We start from the raw sequence: 20,907 nt of genomic DNA, 5'->3' as shown, positions 1-20,907 counted from the left end.
TGTCTAGAGTTTTAACTTAATGGCTGTCAGAATCAGCCTTGATAATTGCTTCTTTTGGGTTATCTGCATGTCTTCTTTCCATCGGTAACAAAATCAATACTGACACCAATTCAGAGCATTAGACTCCCCAACGTGCTTTCATGTGCACTTTTTAAATGGTTTGACCAGCAACCCTCTGAATTTCACAGAATATTATTATTATTTTCCAGTGTAACAGGTGAGGAAACAGAGACTCAGCCTCATTAAAATTTTGCTGTACTAATGATTTTTTTGATATTTACTATGGCTGGTATTTTATGTGACTCTTTGAGAGACGGCAAGTTCTCCTTCCTTTTAAAACCGTCAATAATGCAGCCACCAAAGCCAAAGCTTTCAGTGCTGGTGTGGCCTTTTGGTACTCATGATTAAGATCACATTTATTTGTAGTAATAATTCAGTATTACATCTCCCAAAGAGATGTACTGAGCAAGCACTGCAGTGACAAGATAAGTTGCCCTGTTTTGTTCCATATGTCTGTGCTCTAAGTATTCCATAGTTTTAATTGGTTCCCTGCAGAATAACGTTTACAAGCATATGGTATGGAAAATGCTGACTGCTTTTGTTATCATGTATTTTAGTACTTGTGGTGGCCCCAGTTCACTTAGCCTTTAAATGTGATTATGAGGTTATTTAATGCACTTTTTGGAGTACTTTTCCTTAACCTGCTTACCAAGTGTTAAATGCCATCGATATTGTGTATTGGGTAGCCCGTCCGTAGTTGGCCAGAGCACGAATTCACAAAAGCTTTCATCATGGGTTGGTGCTGCAAGGATGCTCTCTCTCTCTCCTCGCCTCATGTGCAGTTTTCAAAGCCACTGCGAGGCTGCCTTCAATTATGCTTGAGAGTAAGACGCGCTGTTGGGAGCACGAAAGAGCCAAGAGGCACACAATAGAGCTCTCTGGCGCCTCGTTGGGGAGATTTACCAGTGATCCCTTGAAAAGGGAAAAGGATTACAGATGTGAAATTAGACACAAAGATTGAAGAGGGGACCAGCTGTATTTTTGGATATTAGAGTTACTTTGGCACTTGGGTGGTTTCCTCGGGGAGTACAGTGGCAGAGTGCAGTTGAATTATTAATATTTCTGAGACTATGTACAAGGCTTCTTTTTTAAAAAAAGTTTTATTATGGAAAATTTAAAACATATACAAAAGTGGAAAAAACTGCGTAATTAATTCTCAGTGGACCTATGACTTAGTGTATTAGCTTTCTAGGGATGATGTAACAAACCACCAAAATTGGAGTGGCTTAAACAACAGAAATTTACTGTCTCACAGTTCTGGAGGCTGGAAGTTCAAGATCAAGATGTTGGCAGGGCCAGGCTTCCTCTGAAGGCACTGGGGAGGGATCTGTTCCAGGCCTCTCTCCCAGCTCTTGGTGGTCTCAGACGATCCTTGGTTTGTGGATGGGCTTCTCCCTGTGTCCTCACATCACCTTCCCTCTGTTCACATCTCTGTGTTTAAATTTCCCCTTTTCATAAGGTCACAGTCATGTTAGATAAGGGTCCATCTAATGACAGCATTTCAGCTTAGCTAATTACATCTGCATGACCCCAGGTCCAAATAAGCTTATATTGTGAGGCACTGGGGGTTAGGACCCCAACATGTTGTGTTGGGGAAGCACATAATCCATAATGCTTACCTTGAATAATTATCAATGTTTTGCTAATCTTGTTTCATCTGTTCCTTACCACACATATGCACTTTTGTTTCCTGTGGTATTTTAAAACAAACCACAGACGTATCATTTTACCTGTAAGTTCTTCAGTATGTATCTCTGATCAATACAGAGTTTTGAAGTGTGAGGGTGTGTGTGTGTGTGTGAGTGTGTGTGTGTTGGGTATATGTTTTCCATAATCATCATGTAAAATATTTTTTAACTTAATGAAAAGAAGAGTAAAGGCTCCTGCTACTCTTCAGCCTGGGAAACTCTTATCTTTCTTCCCTTGAAGAAAGGCAAAAGTAACCTCCTCTGTGAAGCCTTCCCAACACTTAGGGCAATTAATGGCTCCTGTCCTCTGCGCCCCCAGGTTGTTCTTCTGTGACTTGTAATGTATAAGTAATTGTACTGTATTTGTGCAACAGAGGTGAAAAAAAGACTGGCTTTTGTGCATCGTCGCTCTGTCTCTCTTCCTCCACTTCTTAGAAGAGATGTTTCTAGAAGCCCACTGAGGGGCAAGGAGCTGAGGAGGAGCTCAGGGAGGGGGTGCGGTGGGGAGAGTTTGGAATATGCACGTGAGGGTGCTTGGATGGTGGGGCTTGCAGACGCTACACCCTCAGTGGAGGTTGCTGGCCGTGAGGGCAGTGTTCTAGGGCCTACCCTTCCAGGTGCCAAGGGCTTTTGTGGGTATGGCGTGGTATCTGTTTCTGTTGTTTCTAGGTGGGGCCAAACAATAGAAGTCTTCCATATATGCAGGTGTTTGTGGTCATCTGTATAAATGCTGACTATTTTCATTTTTTTTACAATGTCACTACCTACAGTGTAATTTTAAAAATTGTCGTAGTAACTAGGCTGGGTGTGGTAGCTCACACCTGTAATCCCAGCACTTTAGGGGGCTGAAGCAGGCAGATTGCTTGAGGCCAGGAGTTTGAGGCCAGTCTGGACAACATGGTGAAACCTCATCTCTACTAAAACTACAAAAATTGGCCAGGCGGTGTGGCATGTACCTGTAGTCCCAGCTACTCGGGAGGCTGAGGCAGGAGAACCACTTGAAACCAGGAGGTGGAGGTTGCAGTAGCCCGAGATTGCACCCCTGCACTCCAGCCTGGGCAACAGAGTGAGACTCTGTCTTAAAAAATTGTCATAGTAATTTGTATTTGCCTCATTTGCCCTGAGATAATCAAGATTGATCACTGTAAGTTTAAAAACACATATAAAATGGCTAGCAGATAGCACGAGGAAGGGCTGAGCAGGACCTTGGAGGCCCAGGATTACCAAAGCACTAGACACAGCTGTTAGCAAACATAGTATAGTTATCTCTTGGTTTCCACAGGCAACTGGTTCCAGGACCCTCCCTGGATACCAAAATCCATTGATGCTCAAGTCCTTGCTATAAAATTAACTAGTATTTGCATATAATCAACATGCTTCTTCCTGTATACATTAAATAATCTCTAGATTACTACTAATACCTAAAACAATGTAAATGCTATGTAAATTGTTGAAGGAATAATGACAAGAAAAAAAGTCTGCATATGTTCAGCACAGATACAACCATCCATTTTTTGTTTTTCTTTGAGTGCCTTTTATGCCTGGTTGGTTGAATCCATGAATGTCGAACCCAGGGATATGGATGGCTGGCAGAGAGCGAGGTGGTCCTTAAATACACAGGCTTCGGTGATCCTCATTCTAGGACAGTTACAGTCTATATGGACCAAATTTATCTGTCACATAGGGATAATGTGGGACTCCCACACAGGGGTCTGAGAATTTTGTGAAATGATGCCAGGCTCAGAGAAACAACATGATCCATGGTAGCTGGTAGCTGCCCAGCAGTTGCTTTGTAGGCGCCATTCACTTTGGATTTTATGTGAATGGCACTCCCGGAGTTGAGCAATGGTGAGGTACTCTTTGCTGCCATATTGTTATTAACTGGTTGTTGCCACTTAGGTTTCTGTCTTCAGTTATGGGGATTTGCTAGCCAGGGAGTGGGAAAGAGGACCTCCCTCTCTGATGATGTCAAACCTGCCTGTCTTCTCTTGCCCTCACTCTACATCTTACTGTCAACACCCCCTACCACCACATCTGGAAACCAATCCATTGAGGATTGTTTTTTTTAGCATGTTTTCCCTCCTTTCCACTCTGAGACTCTAAAGAGGGAACTAAATTATCAGCAAATTAAATTATGAGTGTATTAAAAAGTTACTCCTTGTAGCAAAAAAAAAAAAAAAAAAAAAAAGTTGGGGAGTCTTGCTCTCTTCTTTTGATAAAAATTTGTATTTAATAGGACCTATTTTATAGCTGTTTATTACGGCAAAAGATTTGGGTGATCTGATGTGTTTTTATTATGTATTGTTAAGGTTTTCATAATATTTAAAAATCTTTCTCTTGTGTTAATCTCTGGATATGTACTTTTTATTCAAAGTCCAATAAAGAAAGTAAAGCAACAAAATATTCTTCTACTATAACAACTTTCTTTTTAATGTGGCTGATTTATTTAGAACATCAAGATAGAAAACATTTCTGTATTAAAGATCTCTTCCATAATCTATTTAGTTAATTATCTCCCTTAAAATTACAAAAATAAAATTCAAATTGATAATATCAAAAAATTTTCCAATTGTCGGGCTCTGGAGACCCAAGTCAATTCTCATAGAAGAGAGAAGACACAAGGAAGATGTCTGAGCAACTCAAAAATCGGTTATTTACTACTTAGAATCATAAAACCATATTTTCCCAAGGTGGGAAGCCTCTGATGCTTAGAATACTTTAAACTTTCCGTTGGGAGAGTTTCTTCTTAATAGAGCGTGATACTCAGTTTATGTCAACATGTTTATGCTTTTAAAATATCAGTGGAATAATATGGAATTTATGCATGCATTTCTCTATCTCGCTGCATCTGCATTGACTTTCTGTTGCACTGTTCTTTGCCATAAAATGTGTATTTTAATAAACCTTTGTTGAATATCTACTGTGCACCAGATACTGTTTAGTTTTAAGAGCGTTTTCTATTTTGCAAAATATTTTGAAAGAGAGAGAGAGAGAGAGAGGGAATGATCCTGACAGGTCACCTGGAAGGTGAGAGTTCTTCTGTCACTGAAAAACATACAGTGTAATAAATAATGGCATCATTAAAAACTGTCATCTTTGCAAAGTACAGTAATTGCTCTGCAGATCCCTTCCCTGTGAACCTGCATACCTGCACCGTGCTGGAAATGATCTCCTCCCTTCCGCTTCTAGCCGCTTATCTATTCATTACTGTCAGGTCTGAGTGGGTTTCAGACATGCCAGGTGTGTGGTGTCACCGGCCTGACGTCCGTTCCAAATGCAGACATTTACACTCGCGAGTATTAAAGCAATAGATCTTCCTTATGACAACAAAAAGCTGACTGCAGAAAAGCAATGCTTCTGGGAAAAGTCTTTGAGCACATCTTGGCTTGTTCATGGGGGGAGAAGACCTGACTAATTAGCTCCAGCCCTTCTAATCCGAAGGAGCAGAAATAATTAAAGTATCTGGGGCAACCTGTGCCACACAGCAGCAGGCTACAACAGAAGGGGCGACGCGGTAAGAGGACGTGATCTTAACACAGGCTCCCAAAAGAAAGTTCTGGGAACTTTCCCCCACAAGGACCTATTAAAGTAAAATTAAGATATTTATGAATCACAATTTTTTAAATAAAATGAAAATACTTTAATCTAGAATAGAAGGGAAATTCCTACAAAAATTAGGGCTGCTTAATTATTAAGGTACTAGCCTTCAGGGCAAATTTGAGAAGTCATAACAATTTTTTCTGATTGTTATTGCATTTTGAGGCTGAGTCAGCTATTGCCCTGGGCAGAAGTCCTTTGTCTTAGAGACACTGCTGTGAATGATCATGTACATGTGATGGTGTAAATATTAGGGGAGAAGGGAGGGTTCTGTCCTGCAGAATTCCCTAATGGATGTTAACTAACTTCCGTGGTCCTCCCATATGCACCTTGTTCAGGGGGTTGCTAGGAATGGTGGGCACAGTAAACCAGCTCAGACCTGAGCGTATGTGTGGACACCTGCAAGACAGCCTCATGGCACATGTCTGTGCAAAGATGTACAGTTTGTTTTTCAGAAGACTCTGTATTCTAAGTGGAGGGCTTGGAAACGGGTTTGGAAGAGTGGAAAAAGACAGGTGGAAGAGTTTCGAATGGTATCATAGCTTTGTTATTTTGGATCTTTTTTCTCTGCTTTTGATACAAGTTACTGTAAATGTCCTATGCCACCATTTACTGCCTGTCATGTATGTACTGAATCATATGAGGCTTTTTTCTTGATATATTGTCAGGAAACAGTTAATAAAGAAATCCCATTTACACTCACCTCACATACAGAGTGGGTTTCTTTTCCCTGTCTATGGGAAAAAGGAATGACACGAAAAGCAGGAAGCATGCCTGAGTGCTCTAGTGAATTAAGATTGGAACCAGAATTTGGGGCTATTTCTCCACATCTTATTGTTTTTGTCTTAATTTGTAGCCAGGATAAATATTTAGATACATGTACACATGAGCCTAGGAATAACATTAGGCTGTCAAGATTGAGAGAAGAAAAGCAAACCCGGCCAGGCATGGTGGCTCATGCCTGTAATCCCGGCACTTTGGAAGGCCGAGGCGGGTGGATCACGAGGTCAGGAGTTCGAGACCAGTCTGACCAACATGGTGAAATCCCCCTCTACTAAAAATACACAAAAAAATTAACTGGGCATGGTGGCACATGCTTGTAATCCCGGCTATTCAGGAGGCTGAGGCAAGAAAATTGCTTGAACCCAGGAGCTGGAGGTTGCAGTGAGCCGAGATCGTACCATTGCACTCCAGCCTGAGTACAGTGGAAAAAAAAAAAAAAAAAAAGAGCAAAACCACAGAAAGCAAAGCAAGGTGAGGGCTCCCAGTCTTTAATTTTCCTCAGTCATTTTTCTGATACTGAATCAACCTGACATCTCTTGGAAGTATTGCTATTGTAGCCTTAAATTCTAGCTCCACTGAGAACAATTTCCTTGTTCAGTTGTATCACAGGAGGTAGTGTTGAATCATGTCAGGGTGGTGTGTGATCATTGTGCGTGGTCTGACGTGGCTCGTTTTTTTCTTTGTTTGGGTACCCATGGTGTCATAAACACGCTATTGTTTTCCCCTACCCTCTCCCCATAAGACAAAAGATAAAAAAGAATGCCATGAACAGCTGAAACACCTGCCAGGGTTGGGGGTTGGTGGTGTGGGAGAGGACAGAGCAGTTGGTGGGGGAGGAGAAAGGTGCATGGGATGGCAGACAACCTATTCCCTTGTTTTCGCTACTTTAATCTCAGCCTAGGCTATAGCTGCCCAGGAACTCAGAATTTGGGCTTCTTATTTATTGCTTTGATTTACTCTTTCAACAAATATTTAGTTGACTAAATACCAGGCACAAGTCTGACTGCTGATTCACCTCCACAGATTGAAACCAAAGACATGACCCATTGCCAAGAATGTTCACACGGGGGCCTGGGCTGTTCACAGCACAGGGCAGAAAGGGCATTCCCTTCCTCCTCCCTCCCTTCCGCCCATCCACTCCCTCTCTCCCTCTTACCTTCCTCCCTGCTTCCGTCCCTCTCTTCCTCTTCTTTCCTTCTATTCTTTCTCTCTCTCGCTCTCTTTTCTTTCTCTTCCTCCTTCCTTACCCACTTCCTTCCTCTTACACCTTCCTCCCTCCCTCCCTTCCTTCCTTATTTGCTTCCTTCCTTCCTTCCTGTTTTATTACTTAAGTTTTCAAACATATGTCAGCAGAGAGGACAAAGAGAATGCCACATTCCCATCTCCCAGCTTCAAAAATTGCCAGCATTTTGCAAAAAGGGCTAAAGTTGAATACTTAACAACCCTTGGGGAAAGCAGGTGTATGTCTTGTTGTCATTCTGCTTATGAATAGCAGTAAGAAGTTCTTTGAACTTTACAAAATATTTCCCACATTTTGTCAGCTGAATGAGACACTATAATAACTACAAAATATCACAAAAAGCACTATATGAAGTTTTGGAATTTGTTAGAAATCACTGTATGTAAAATCAGTGCCTAAGGGCAAAACCCCTGTCCCTCTGATTATTAATACAATGGATACAGTTTTTGTCTTGAAATCATTTAAACTTGAATCTCAGAGTGACTTTATGCTAGACATGCATTGCTCACACAAGGGTTGGGGACAGAGCTAAGAAACACCCGGTAGCTAATTAGAATTATGCCTTTCTAATTTGGTGGTTTCTGTATCTATGTTAGGCCCCAGGATTGGGCCTGCTGGATGTATATGTACTAATAGCAAGTCGTGTTTTGGTAGAGTTCAATAGTGTACCTGTACATACTGCTTGAGATATTTAAAAATGAAGTTATTGCAATTGCTGTATCTTCAGAATAATAGATGAATTAGAATGTGGTAGCAACTCAGAAGTGAAGACTCTTGTCTTGAGAGAAAAGAGGAAAATATGTGATGACTTAATACTCATAAAATCCATTACTTTATAAAATCATTTTAATTCAGTTTTGGAACTTTAGACCATGAAGTGGGCAGAATGCACATGTCATAATGCTCTGGTGTGTGTGTGTCTGCGTGTGTGTGTATCTGTGTGAGTGTGTGTGTGTAGGGAGAAAGAAAGGGAGAGAAAGTGAGAGCCTGTTAAGCTTAAGACAGGAGTGATTTTTTGCAGCCTGTAGTATAACTTTTGACTTTTGTGCTATTAACAAGGTTTTATCCCATGATATGGTTATTTCATAAGAACATGACAAAGACATTATAAGAATGTTGCAAATTATCTTCTGCCCAATTGTTATATCTGGTATTATTGTTTTCACTAACAAAAATTGATTGGAGCATCTCCTGTGTGAAGCACACTGCCTTAGGAAGTCTTGGGGACACAAAGACTTGAGGATCTCAGTTGGCCGACCTGTAAAAACCAGTCTCCAACCCCTGTTCATTGTACAGTGAGATTAATAACAGTCTTTTGAATACATTCTCTTAATGAATATATTTATTTCTGAATTCTACTATGTATACTATACCAGAATATAAGGAACATTGTAAAACATTTTATTATTTATTTTTATTTTTGTAGCAGCGGGGGTCTCACTATGTTGCCCAGGCTGGTCTCGAACTCCTGGCCTCAAGCAATCCTCCTGCCTCAGCCTCTCACAGTGCTGGGATTACCAGCATGAGCCACCATTTCTGGCTGTAAACATATTTTTAAAAACAGAAAATGTAAAAAGATGACATAAATAGTTATTTGCATCGTTTCTTCTCTAACGCTGAGATGCACTACGTCATTTTGGAAATCACTGAAGGGTTTCAACTGGGTGAATCCTGAGGCCTCTGCTAACACTGAGCTTCAACAAATCTAAACAACATAACAGCCATTCTCTGACATTGTGCTTGATCTAGAACAACTCAAGCAGTCCTTTCCAAAAACAGTCGCAGATATATTCTGCAGTTGACAGGGGCCACGTAGCCTTTGGGGGCATGTCATGGGTCCTCTTTCAGGCAGTTGTTCCCAAACCTGACTGCTCATGACAATCAGTCGTAATATTTCTGTCCATCTGATGAGCCAAAAAAAAAGAAGCTATTTTATTGTTGGTCTAATTTGCATTTCCATGACTACTAATGAGACTGAATATCTTTTCATATATTCATTTCTCATTCTCTGAATTGCCCCGATCACATCCATTACCGATGATTCCACTGGGTTGTTTGTCTTTTTAAAAATCAATATATAGGAACCCTTTGTATGTTAGAACTATTGCTTTTAATGGCGAAATGGTACAAATATTATGCAAATATTATCATCCACTCTGTTATTTGCCTTTTATCATTCTTTTTGGTGCAATTGTCCTACCAAAATTTTCTTACTTTTAAAGACATTTAATAATGAAATGTTTGACACCTTAGATTTTTATTTATTTATGTATTTATGTATTTCTTTATTTAGGATCCAGGGGATATATGTGCAGGTTTGTTACATGGGTGTATTAGGGGATGCTGAGGTTTAGGATACAGATGGTCCTGTCACCTAGGTAGTGAGCATAGTACTCAATAGGTAGCTTTTCAGCCCACTCCCTCCTTCCTCCTCCCCCCTCTAGTAGGCCCTAGTGTCTATTGTTCCCATATTTACATCCATGTATAGTCAATGTTTAGCTCCCACTTAAAAGTGAGAACATGCAGTACTTGATTTTCTGTTCCTGCATTAATTTGCTTAGGATAATGTTCTCCATCCAGCTCCATACATTTTGGTGCAAAGAACATGATTTTGTTCTGTTTTATGTCTGCATAGTATTCCATGGCATATATGTACCACATTTTATTTATCCAATCCACCATTGATGGGCACCTAGATTGATTCCATGTCTTTGCTATTGGGAATGGCGCTGTGATTAACAAATACGTGCATGTGTCTTTGTGGTAGAATGATTTCATTTCTTTTCTTTTGGGTGTATATCTAGCAATGGGATTGTTGGGTCGGATGGTAGTTCTGTTTAAAATTCTTTGAGAAATCTCCAAGCTGATTTCCACAGTGGCTGAACTAATTTGCATTCCCACCAACAGTGACAGTTCAGATTTAATTTTAAGTTTCATTATCATTTTGACATGAGGCAAAACAGAGGAGCAAATGCAGTCCAGTCAAGAGCTAGGGAATCTAGGCTGCTCTTAGCTCAGTCTGAAGTGTATTGTTGCAACATTTTCAGGAAGCAAAGTAGGTAGATTGGGGAAAATATTGTACAGAGTGTGCTGCTGTTGTTTAGGACTCAAATGATAATGTCATATTAAATAATGCATGCTTACTGCATACTTAATGCAACTTTATTGAACAAGTTGTTCCATAGATGCCCAAGGCCAGGAAACAAAATAGTTTTTTATTGATGTTACCAGAGTTGAATATGTTAATAATATTTTAGCAGTTTAACTCAATGAGAATAGGATAAACATCCTAAAAGATACACAGAGAAAAATTCACAAATAATATGTTTATGTGAAGACACTGTTTTTATGTCCATATATAGAAGTGATCTAAAACACTCATAATCACAATAAACATGCATTATACAATATTACCTATCAACATGATAATACTCAAATACATAAGGTTTGAAAACTAGGTATTTTTATGGATGGGAAGGTAAATTTCTGTAACTTTCTGGTGAACGTTAAAATACATTCTTTGACCCAGAAATTTAAGATCCAGGAATTTATCCTGAAGAGAGAACTAGGGATAGATACAAAAATTATCTTCCAAAGTATTCACTGCAGTTTTATTTATACCACAAAAATTAAAATATTATAAATTTAATCTCTAACAGTAGAGGATTGACTAAAGTATGACGATCCATATTAAGAAATACTATATACATTAAATATATATAATTCATTCACTTTTTTCAATAGTTGTTGAACACTTACCATGTACAAAGCAGTAGGCTGGCAGCTGGAGTTACAAAAGCAAACAGAAGTCACCTATGGTCACAGCAAGATTTAATTTTAGAAGTTGAAAATAATACTTAGAGTGCTGTTAATTTTAAAAAGAGAAGTTAAAAAATATGTATAATAGGATCACACTATTGCAAAAGAGAGCACTCAGAAGTGTAGAAAAAAGATGAGAAGGAATACATTTAATATAGTAATTAACTGGGAATTATGGGCTTTTTGTGAGTTTCTACAAACGTTTTATAATGCACATAGTTTATGAAGTCATTAACATATAAACCTTAGGTGACGTGAGCGTAGGGTTCTATGTGTGTGTAGCAGGGATAGTCTTTCTCATTTGGGCTTTAAAACTCTTGGACTGCCTTTGCTGTTGATCATTTAGTAGCAGAAGCTCATCTAGCTTTTCTTAAGGCTCAGTTGTTTGTTAGGTGGTTTTGCATGACTCAAACCTGGAGGCCCGAGCACAGTGAAAGGACACAGACAGCACAAGGTCAGAAGACACAGGAAAGGATTTGGGAACTAGATACATGTTCACAGGAGGCTAAATGAAAACAACTGCAGCTCTTTTTTTTTTTTTTTGTTCTGCCTCCCAGGTTCAAGTGCTTCTCCTGCCTTAGGCTCCTAGGTAGCTGGGATTACAGGCATGTGCCACCACGCCTTGCTAATTTTGTACTTTTAGTAGAGATGGGGTTTCACCATGTTGGTTAGGCTGGTCTCGAACTTCTGACCTCAGGTGATCCTTCTGCCTCGGCCTCCCAAAGTGCTGGGATTACAGGCGTGAGCCACCGCGCCTGGCCAAGATTGCAGCTCTTGAGCCTGAAAAAGGAAAGGTGAAGAGATTATAAAGATCTGTGAAACTACGGAGGTCAGACTCCTAGAATAGGGCACCTGTTTAAGCTAGAAGGAACCAGTGGGTAATAAAAGCATGCATCTCCCCGCAACAGTGGGATGGCTGGAAAATGAAAACATCTCAGGAGGCTATGCAGGACACTTCCCTTAGGGGTCCTTCAGGGAAGTTAAAGCTAATAGGAAAACAGCAGCAGTATGTCTATTCCTTAACAAAGTTCAAGCCCTTCCCATAACACTAACCTTGTGAATTTTTGTTAGTATTTACAAGTACAGTTTCCATTTTTGAACAAGGAGGGGATCGGTTCAAGGAAATGACTGTTACCGCCTTAAAACAAATATGAGCAAAAGCAGTTCAGCCTGCACACAGTAAGTGTTCAATAACTCAGCTATGTGAAGACAAGAGTTTAGACACCCCTGTGAGTTCATCCCCAGCCAATCAATTGTTTCAGCTTTCCATCCCCTGCCCGCTAAAGTACCCTTAAAAGCCCTAGCCTCAGGCTGGGCGCAGTGGCTCACGCTTGTAATCCCAGTACTTTGGGAGGCCTAGGCTGGTGGATCACCTGAGGTCAGGAGTTCGAGACCAACCTGGCCAAAATGGTGAAACCCTGTCTCTACTAAAAAGAAAAATTAGCTAGGCTATGGTGGTGGGCACCTGTAATCCCAGCTACTTGGGAAGCTGAGGCAGGAGAATTGCTTGAACCCGGGAGGTTGCAGTGAGCTGAGATCGCACCATTGTGCTCCAGCCTGGGCAACAAGAGTGAAACTCCGTCTCAAAACAAACAAACAAGCAAACAAACAAACAAACACCCTAGCCTCTGAATTCTTGGGGAGGCAGATTTGAGAAATACCGCTTGACCTCCCACTTGGCTGGCTCTGTGATGATTAAACTCTTTCTTTGCTGCATTGGTTTTTCTGGGCAGTGGGCAAGAAGAACCCATAGAATTGGGACATTTTATTGAAAGGTTTATGGCAGCAGCAACCTTGCTTCTAAGCGGGTGGGGGAAGGAAAGAGCAAATGGAGGGGCCTAGGCTTATAGGAGGGCCCAGGAAGCCCTCTTTCTGGTCAATTCTTCTGGGTGACTTGAAAGTGCTTTTGCCTAACAAGTGCAGCTTCATTTAATGGGCCGTTGAATCTGAATATGTAGGCATTTTGTGGGCTTTTAAAAAGAGATAAGAAGTTAAGAAGTCTCATTTTAGTGGTATATAGGATTACACTTTGAAAGCATATTAAAGTGATTTGAAATACTGGCATAGTCAATATACTTTCTTTTTTACATTGATTATGGAAAGATTCTGTCCATCTCTTTTGGAAGTATATCTAGATAACAAAGCAGTGTAGTATCTCTCTCAATCCATTATCATATCATATTCCATTTTGTATTGGGTTTGGACAGCACTGGGTTTAGGCATTCACAAAGGGTTGCCTGTCTTTGGAGATTGCTTGATGCTTGGCGTGCTTGTGTTGGTTGATATTAGGGCATGGATATTTACTCAGCAGACTCAGTCCCTCCAACCTAGGAGTTTATAAAGTCACATTTGGAAAATGTATACACTAGGCAATAGTTATTTGCTGAACATGCTGGACCTGCTCTCACCTCAGGGCCTTGGGACCCACTCTTCCCTTGGCCTGAGACACCCTTAATCCCACTTCCCTACCCTACAGACCTTCACTCAAATGCCACTTTCTTTCTCTTTTTCTTTTCTTTTCTTTTCCTTTTTTAAATTATACTCTAAGTTCTGGGATACATGTGCAGAACATGTAGGTTTGTTACATAGGTATACATGTGCCTTGTTGGTTTGCTGCACCTATCAACCTGTCATCTACATTAGGTGTTTCTCCTAATGTTATCCCTCCCCCAGCCCTCCAGCCCCCAACAGCCCCCATTGTGTGACGTTCCCCTCCCTGTGTCCATGTGTTCTCATTGTTCAACTCCCACTTATGAGTGAGAACATGCAGTGTTTGGTTTTCTTTTCTTGTGTTAGTTTGCTGAGAATGATGGTTTCAGCTTCATCCATGTCCCTGCAAAGGCCAAGAACTCATCCTTTTTTATGGCTGCATAGTATTCCATGGTGTATATGTGCCACATTTTCTTTATACAGTTGATCATTGATGGGCATCAAATGCCACTTTCTAATGAGCCTTGCCTCAGCATATGCCTTTCCCCGTTTCATGATTTCTTCTTCTCCATTTAAATTATCTGATTATTTGGTTCATCAGTTCTCCATGCACTAAATTGCAAGTGCAATGAGGGATGGGATTTTTGTCCATTTGGTTTATTGGTATATCCTCAGAGCCTAGAACAGTGCCTGGCACAAGCAGGTTTTTATTGTTTGGGTGACAATAGTAAATCGAATTGATGAAACTGTACATTTATCCTTATTATTATTGTCCCTTTTATTTAGGCATGATTTGTCTGTTTGTGAATCATCCATAGCACAACTTGAACTGTATCAAGGGACATTAGTATTAAGATCGAGCACCTGTGAGTCTCTGAATATGTGGAGATGTGAGATAGGAAGGGGCCCACGGATCTTCAGTGAGGAGTGCAGAGGATCTTTGGGGTCAGGAGTCTCTTTTGGGTTCCGTGAACTAGTCGGTTTCACTTGCTGCCCCTACAGATGGGCCCATTCCCTCAGGGTGCACCAGAACCATGGGGACCTCCCATCACCTGCCCCAGATGCCTGAAATCAGTCCCCAGACTTTTCTGCCTTGGCTTGACCCCTGTGTTTGCTCTGTTTGCACAGCCAAGGTCATTTGTGGGGGAAAGCTTGAGAGTGGGCCTTGTATTCTCTAGTTTTTAATTCCAATTTGAAAAGCTTGAGCTCACCTACAGGGTGAGTCTATGTGACTAATTTTATGTTTTATTCCTCCAAGCAGGCAGGAGTTTGAGCATGGTTACCCTTTGATGCCCCACAATTCTGTATTATCAGTGGTTACTGGTAGGAATTGGGCACTTAGGAACATCTGAGATATTCTGAGGCCAAGCCTATCCCTTTCAGGGCTTACTGGTGGCACAAAAGGTCCCTTCTGGTTGGGCTATCCCTTTCTGTCTGGTCCGCCATTCTAAGCTGGAATGAAATTTCCAGTCACCTTTTTGGATTATGGCATGATTTCTGGAGGGTCTCTTTACAATGACAGCATATTACATTGGTGACACGTTAACTCAGGAGTACTCATTGGCATATGTTCTTCATTGGAGTTGCTGGTAGAGGAGCAGAGCCTGGGCACCAAGATGGTATATTTTGATGGATGGGGTTGGAGGGGGAAAGAGAGTGCTGAAGCCTGGAAACTGTATATGCTCTGGGGATGGCAAATATGGGTGAATGGCATTGGAAGAGGCCATGACCATGAAGGAACTTGATGCATAGGACGAAGGGAAGTGGGGAGAGAAACGAGGGAACATGAAAAGAGAGACATGTTGGCCAGGCGCAGTGGCTCACGCCTGTAATCCCAGCACTTTAGGAGGCCAAGGTGGGTGGATCACCGGAGGTCAGGAGTTTGAGACCAGCCTGGCCAATATGGTGAAACCCTATCTCTACTAAAAATACAAAAATTAGCTGGACGTAGTAGCAGGTGCCTGTAATCTCAGCTACTCAGGAGGCTGAGGTAGGAGAATTGCTTGAACCTGGGAGGCAGAGGTTGCAGTGAGCCAGGATTACGCCACTGCACTCCAGCTTGGGTGACAAGAGTGAAACTCCATCCTGGGGAAAAAAAAAAAAGAAAAGAAAAAAGAGAGGCATGTGGCACCAAGGAGAACCTCAAAATTTTGCAGTGGGGTATGCTATGGTCCTCGCCTGTTATACCTTTTTCGTTTTAAATGGAGAGAGATATATCAGCAAAGAAAGATTAATTTACATTTAATCCATGTAAATTAACCTTGTAATTATCTTACAGGGTTCCTGAGTTGTGAGAGTTTGTGTAGCATGCTTTGGGGTTGCAATCTTCATTTAGCACCTTTTCTTAAGTATAACTGGTTTTGGGCTTGGTAATGAATTGGCACACAAATCTTGCTACACTCGCCATGTCTTCTTTCGTGTAAGTTGAGGGTCGAACATAAAGCTATGTCAGGGAATGATGAAGCCTAGATAAGAAGCAAATAGGTCAGCTTTGGGGGGTAATTTTGATCTCACAAATGTCTGAAGTCTTGCTGTATTTCATTCTCTCTTCTCCCCGAATTCTGTGCTCACTTGTGTGGATGCTGAGGTCCTCATAGTGTTAAGAAGTCATTATGGCATTAGTATAGGACAGAGGAGATGGGGCTTACTGCACTGTGCCATGGGATTCTGGGAACCACCCTGGTCCATCACAGAGTCCTCTGACCTGTAAAAAGTGCTGCTAATCTTCTTACTGTCTGCCTTATAAGATTTGGGAAGAGAAATGAGGTAATGTCTACTTAGATCTTTGAGCTTCTCGGAAGAATAGCATTCTGCAGTAATATGATTTCCTAATGTGTTTGTTTGTGTTGTAATAGACTGTAATTCCATTTACCTACCTTTCTTTAGGAGCTCCTAGAATATTTGACTGTCTTGCCCAGGGGAAGCAGTCTGACATTGAGAGTGAGAACTGGACCTAGACTAGAACCCTTAAAGCACATTGAGCCAAGTGAGCCAGCTATGAATTTATGAGTGTAGGGAAGGATACTGGGAGAGGAAGAAACAGAAGCTGGATTTGGTCATGACGAGGGAGGGGATTGTAATTTTCTTCAGAGAGTTTATATCATACTTTTAAATCATGCTGTTTTGCTGAGGATCAATATCTCAATTTTGAAAAAAATATTTATTTATACTGCTCTCATTGTCTATAATGATAGACTAACCTAGCCCCTCCAAGATTTGGTTTGTTGTATTTATTGAGCCACAACCTATTGTGTTTGACTCTGATACCAGCAGTTCCATACAAACACTGACAAATTTTTAGATTCATTTGTAAAGTATATAGTAGATTACTAAATAATACTTCATTTTTGTTCTGCATATAAATACTTTAAAAAAAAATTAAAACAGTCATGAGCAATCTAACCTTTTATATAGCCTTTGAAACAGTATTACAACTAAGTTGGCTTTTTAGGTAGTTTTAAAATGAGAAGTTAAAACAAGTGATGAAAAGTGGGGAAAGTATGTACATGTGTCATCTCTGACATACCATAAAGTTGTTAATTTATATGACAATTATCTGTATTGTATAGTTTTGCTATGACATTTACTAGAAGCAGTTGGTTCTTCGGAAGTTTCAAAAGAATGTCAGCTTTCCACAAAGGAATTTTCAAATAACTATTTAGTTAACCAGAAAATGAAATAGCAAGTTTTCTCTTCCAGAGGGGTAAGTATATACATTTTTTTTTTTTTTTTTTTTTTTTTTTTTTTTTTTTTGAGATGTAGTCTTGCTCTGTCGCCAGGCTAGAGTGCAGTGGTGCAATCTTGGCTCACTGCAACCTCCGCCTCCTGGGTTCAAGCGATTCCTCTGCCTCGAACAGTGCCTGGCACTAGCAGGTTTTTATTGTTTGGGTGACAATAGTAAATCAAATTGATGAAACTGAGTCTCCTGAGTCGCTGGGACTACAGGCATGCACCACCACACCTAGCTAATTTTTTGTTTGTTTGTTTCGTTTTTTAGTAGAGGTGGGGTTTCACCATATTGGCCAGGATGGTCTCAATCTCCTGACCTCGTGATCCGCCTGCCTCAGCCTCCCAAAGTGCTGGGATTACAGGCATGAGCCACTGCACCTGGCTGACTACATACACTTTTTAAGAACAACTAATTTTTATTTTCTGACAGACTAAAGTGTTACAAATTTCATTTACTAAATTATAGAATAGAATACAGAGAGAACATACCTTGTTACCCAAAATGTGACATGAAAAAGATAAATCCTTACCAAACTCTGTGTCTGTTTGCTTATGTTGCATGCCAGACACATATGAAAAAGGTCATTTTGTTTGTTTCTTAAATTAAGAACCTCTTATATAAAGAAATGATATAGAATACTATGCCGCTTAGAACAAAATGATACTAAAAAAATTATGACTCAGAGATACAGTTCATATGAAGTTAAATTATGAGTAATCTTAATAAAACCACATTTTCTCTTCTGGAAAGTTTACTAGAGTTTGAGTGAATATTTCAGAGTGTTAAACACTTTGTACAATTTTTATGTTCTCATGTAAAGCTTCATGATAAATTTATGATTTTCTGCCATTGTGTATAAATATAGATAGGGCATATATTTTTAAAGATAAAAAATATGTTTATATTAATCTGTCACCAGTTAAGTTGTGATGTTTTATTTGAATTTGTTTCAGAATCGAAGCAAACGCTTGGAGAAGGTCCATGTGGTTATTGGGCCTAAATCATGTGACTTGGATTCTCTCATTTCGACCTTCACATATGCTTACTTTCTAGACAAGGTGAGGGAAAAAAAGGGTAATACTTCTTATATTTTGAATGATTATGTAACTTTTAAGAATCAACATTTTCTCAAAACGAAGGAACCTATTAACTTAATTTTTAATGTTCTGATTTATTGTTGCAGAGCATAAAGTATTATCATCCATGAGTCAACAGATATTTGTTGGGTACCTACTATATGTTAGGCATTGTTCTGGCTATTTCTTTCCAACTCTTCTTATAAAACATTGTTTCAATAAGGTCAATATTTTCAAATAAAACATTTAAAATGTTCATAATAATTGATTAATTTTATGGAAATTCATAGAACTAATAAAAGTAAGAATCAGATTTCTTGTTTTCCTTTGTCATCCTTGCTGGTAGTCCTGCCTTTGGGAGCAGAAAAATACGTGCAGAATAACTTGTGTGAACAGTACATGAATGGCAGAGCACACTGGCTAGAGTTTTCAGTGACAGGTATTACATGTCAAATCTGCTTCCTGTCGGTCCTTGTTTGGTTTTGCCTTGTAGCCTGACTTTGTGCAGCAAGATCATCCTCAGTTAGTGATCATCTCCCTTGAGGAAGACTCTTTCTATTCTGTGAAGCATACGATGCACCTATGGAAGTGGAAAAGACCTTTCAACAAATGACTTTAAAACTTTAAATCTATAAAATTGATGAGCTCATGATGATGGGCTTTTTATTAACTTAAAACCTAAAAATGTATGGTATGAGTGTCTAGGTGCTATTTTCAATGTCACTTAGTTTTTAATTTTTCAGAATCTGATTTGTTGTATTGCAATTTTGTTTGGATCCTTGGCCCCTGACAGTAGGCAGAGCTGGTCTAAAGCGATTTAAATTCACACGAAGCCTAGTCTTCCAGAATGAGCTGTGGGTGGCCAGAACTGCTCTAGGGCAGAAGCTGATAAAAATGCTGGGTAAAATATTCTGATCTCTACATGTGGGCTTTATATCAAATTTATCTTAAAATTTGTTGAACTTTACAAGGGAGATTAATTGGTATGAGGAGATAAATATGCCTCTGTTAAGACATGCATATTAACACTAATTTCGTTAACTGGTATTTTGACTCCTAGAAGAAAATGTTACTTATCTAGAGAACATGGAGTTGACAAAACCAAACTGATTTTTAGAGTGATAGTGGCATGGACTTGGAAATGATTTAATAGTAATACCACCACTACCACCTACTACAACGTCTTGACATCCAATAAAAGGGGTAGAAAAAGTAATTGTGATAGATGAAACACACAGATAGATAAAAATAAAAATACATGTGGATTCTCTTCTTCTTCAAAGGTATGCCAGTAAGCATGGAGATGAATGTGGAATTACTGTAAGGTCTCATACTGAGAATTTGGTTATATTTCTCTGCCTCTCTCTTAGTTTACTGCCCCCCCCCCCCCCCCGCCCCCGGCTAGTGGCCTGTGTCTCCATTTAAATTTCCTTCAATAACCCAACTACTCCCTCTCAGAGTACGAACATGTAGGATAAGGCAAGAGTTTTTCTGCCTCATGCATACGACCCCATTTAAATCCTTCTCATTCTGGTAAGTGAGCCGCATTTGCAGATAGGGAACACAGTCTCAGAGAGGAAACTCACTTTCTCAAACTTATGTAGTAGAGACTGGGGCTGGAACCTAGTTCTTGTGACATCAACTTCAGAATAGGTCCTGCCAGGAGAGGCTCAGGCCACATGCCTGATTTACATATTGATTCTTCCCCACTCAAGTTTCAATATCGGGAGTTAGATAGAACCTTCCATTCATTAGGAAAAATAACTAGCCATACGTAAATTGTTAACACTTATTATGCAACTGTGATTCAGTATTAGCATGAGAGGAGGGAGAAAACCCGCTTTGTTGGAGTGGCTTCGTGCTTTGTATGCTATAGCAGTGGCTGATTCGTTTCTTTCATTCAACAAATATGTACTAAATGTTTACTATGTGCCAGACTGTTTTATACACTGGAAACATAACTGAACAAAACCATCAAAAAGCCCTGCCTTCTTAATGCTAGAAAGGAGAGACAGATGATAAAGATGTTAAAACTGTGACAAGCTGGTGATGGTGTGACAGGAAAGGTCATTTACTTTATGCACAAATTCCATGTCACTGAACCCCACATTCTCTTAGTGATAGTTAGGATTATTGCTGTATATCCATAGTAATTTTTAAAGCACCTTTATTTTTTACATTCCCGTACGAAAACAAGTTTATTGTTGTGACTCTACAATTCCCTACCTCTCTCCTATCTCCTGTTTTCTTTGGTTGCCACAGATCCGTTTTCTAAGAGACTTGTTAATAATAAATGTTTTTTATGATTTAGGAAATCAATAGAGATCACAATCTGATAGTCTATAGGCTGAAGCTGACTCATAAATGAATTTCTACTGACTGACATTCTGAATTTTAAAAAATGAATTGTAGTAATTAAATTTCACAAATAATACCCCAAATCTAGACTTATAGCTTCTCTTGGGTAATTAAAAAAAATTTTTT

The 20,907-nt window shown here is 39.8% G+C and overlaps 1 protein-coding gene across 4 annotated transcripts in view; it reads left to right on the top strand.

Annotated features, from left to right (window-relative positions):
• Positions 1 to 20,907, top strand: part of PRUNE2 (prune homolog 2 with BCH domain) — a 302,755-nt gene that overhangs the window by 33,571 nt on the left and 248,277 nt on the right. For all 4 annotated transcript variants that reach the window (XR_002731829.1, XM_023213314.2, XM_023213316.1 and 1 more), the window contains exon 2: positions 18,301 to 18,405. Coding sequence is in view for 3 of the 4 variants with exons in the window: in XM_023213314.2 (XP_023069082.1) it covers positions 18,301 to 18,405 (105 nt within the window). In the remaining variant the exon portion in view is untranslated. The remainder of the gene's footprint in view (positions 1 to 18,300; positions 18,406 to 20,907) is intronic.

The sequence above is a fragment of the Piliocolobus tephrosceles genome, chromosome 14 (genome assembly GCF_002776525.5).
Source record: "Piliocolobus tephrosceles isolate RC106 chromosome 14, ASM277652v3, whole genome shotgun sequence".
Taxonomy (NCBI): domain Eukaryota; kingdom Metazoa; phylum Chordata; class Mammalia; order Primates; family Cercopithecidae; genus Piliocolobus; species Piliocolobus tephrosceles.
The sequence above is the reverse complement of the archived record's forward strand: the minus strand, read 5'-3'. Positions and strand labels throughout refer to the sequence as shown.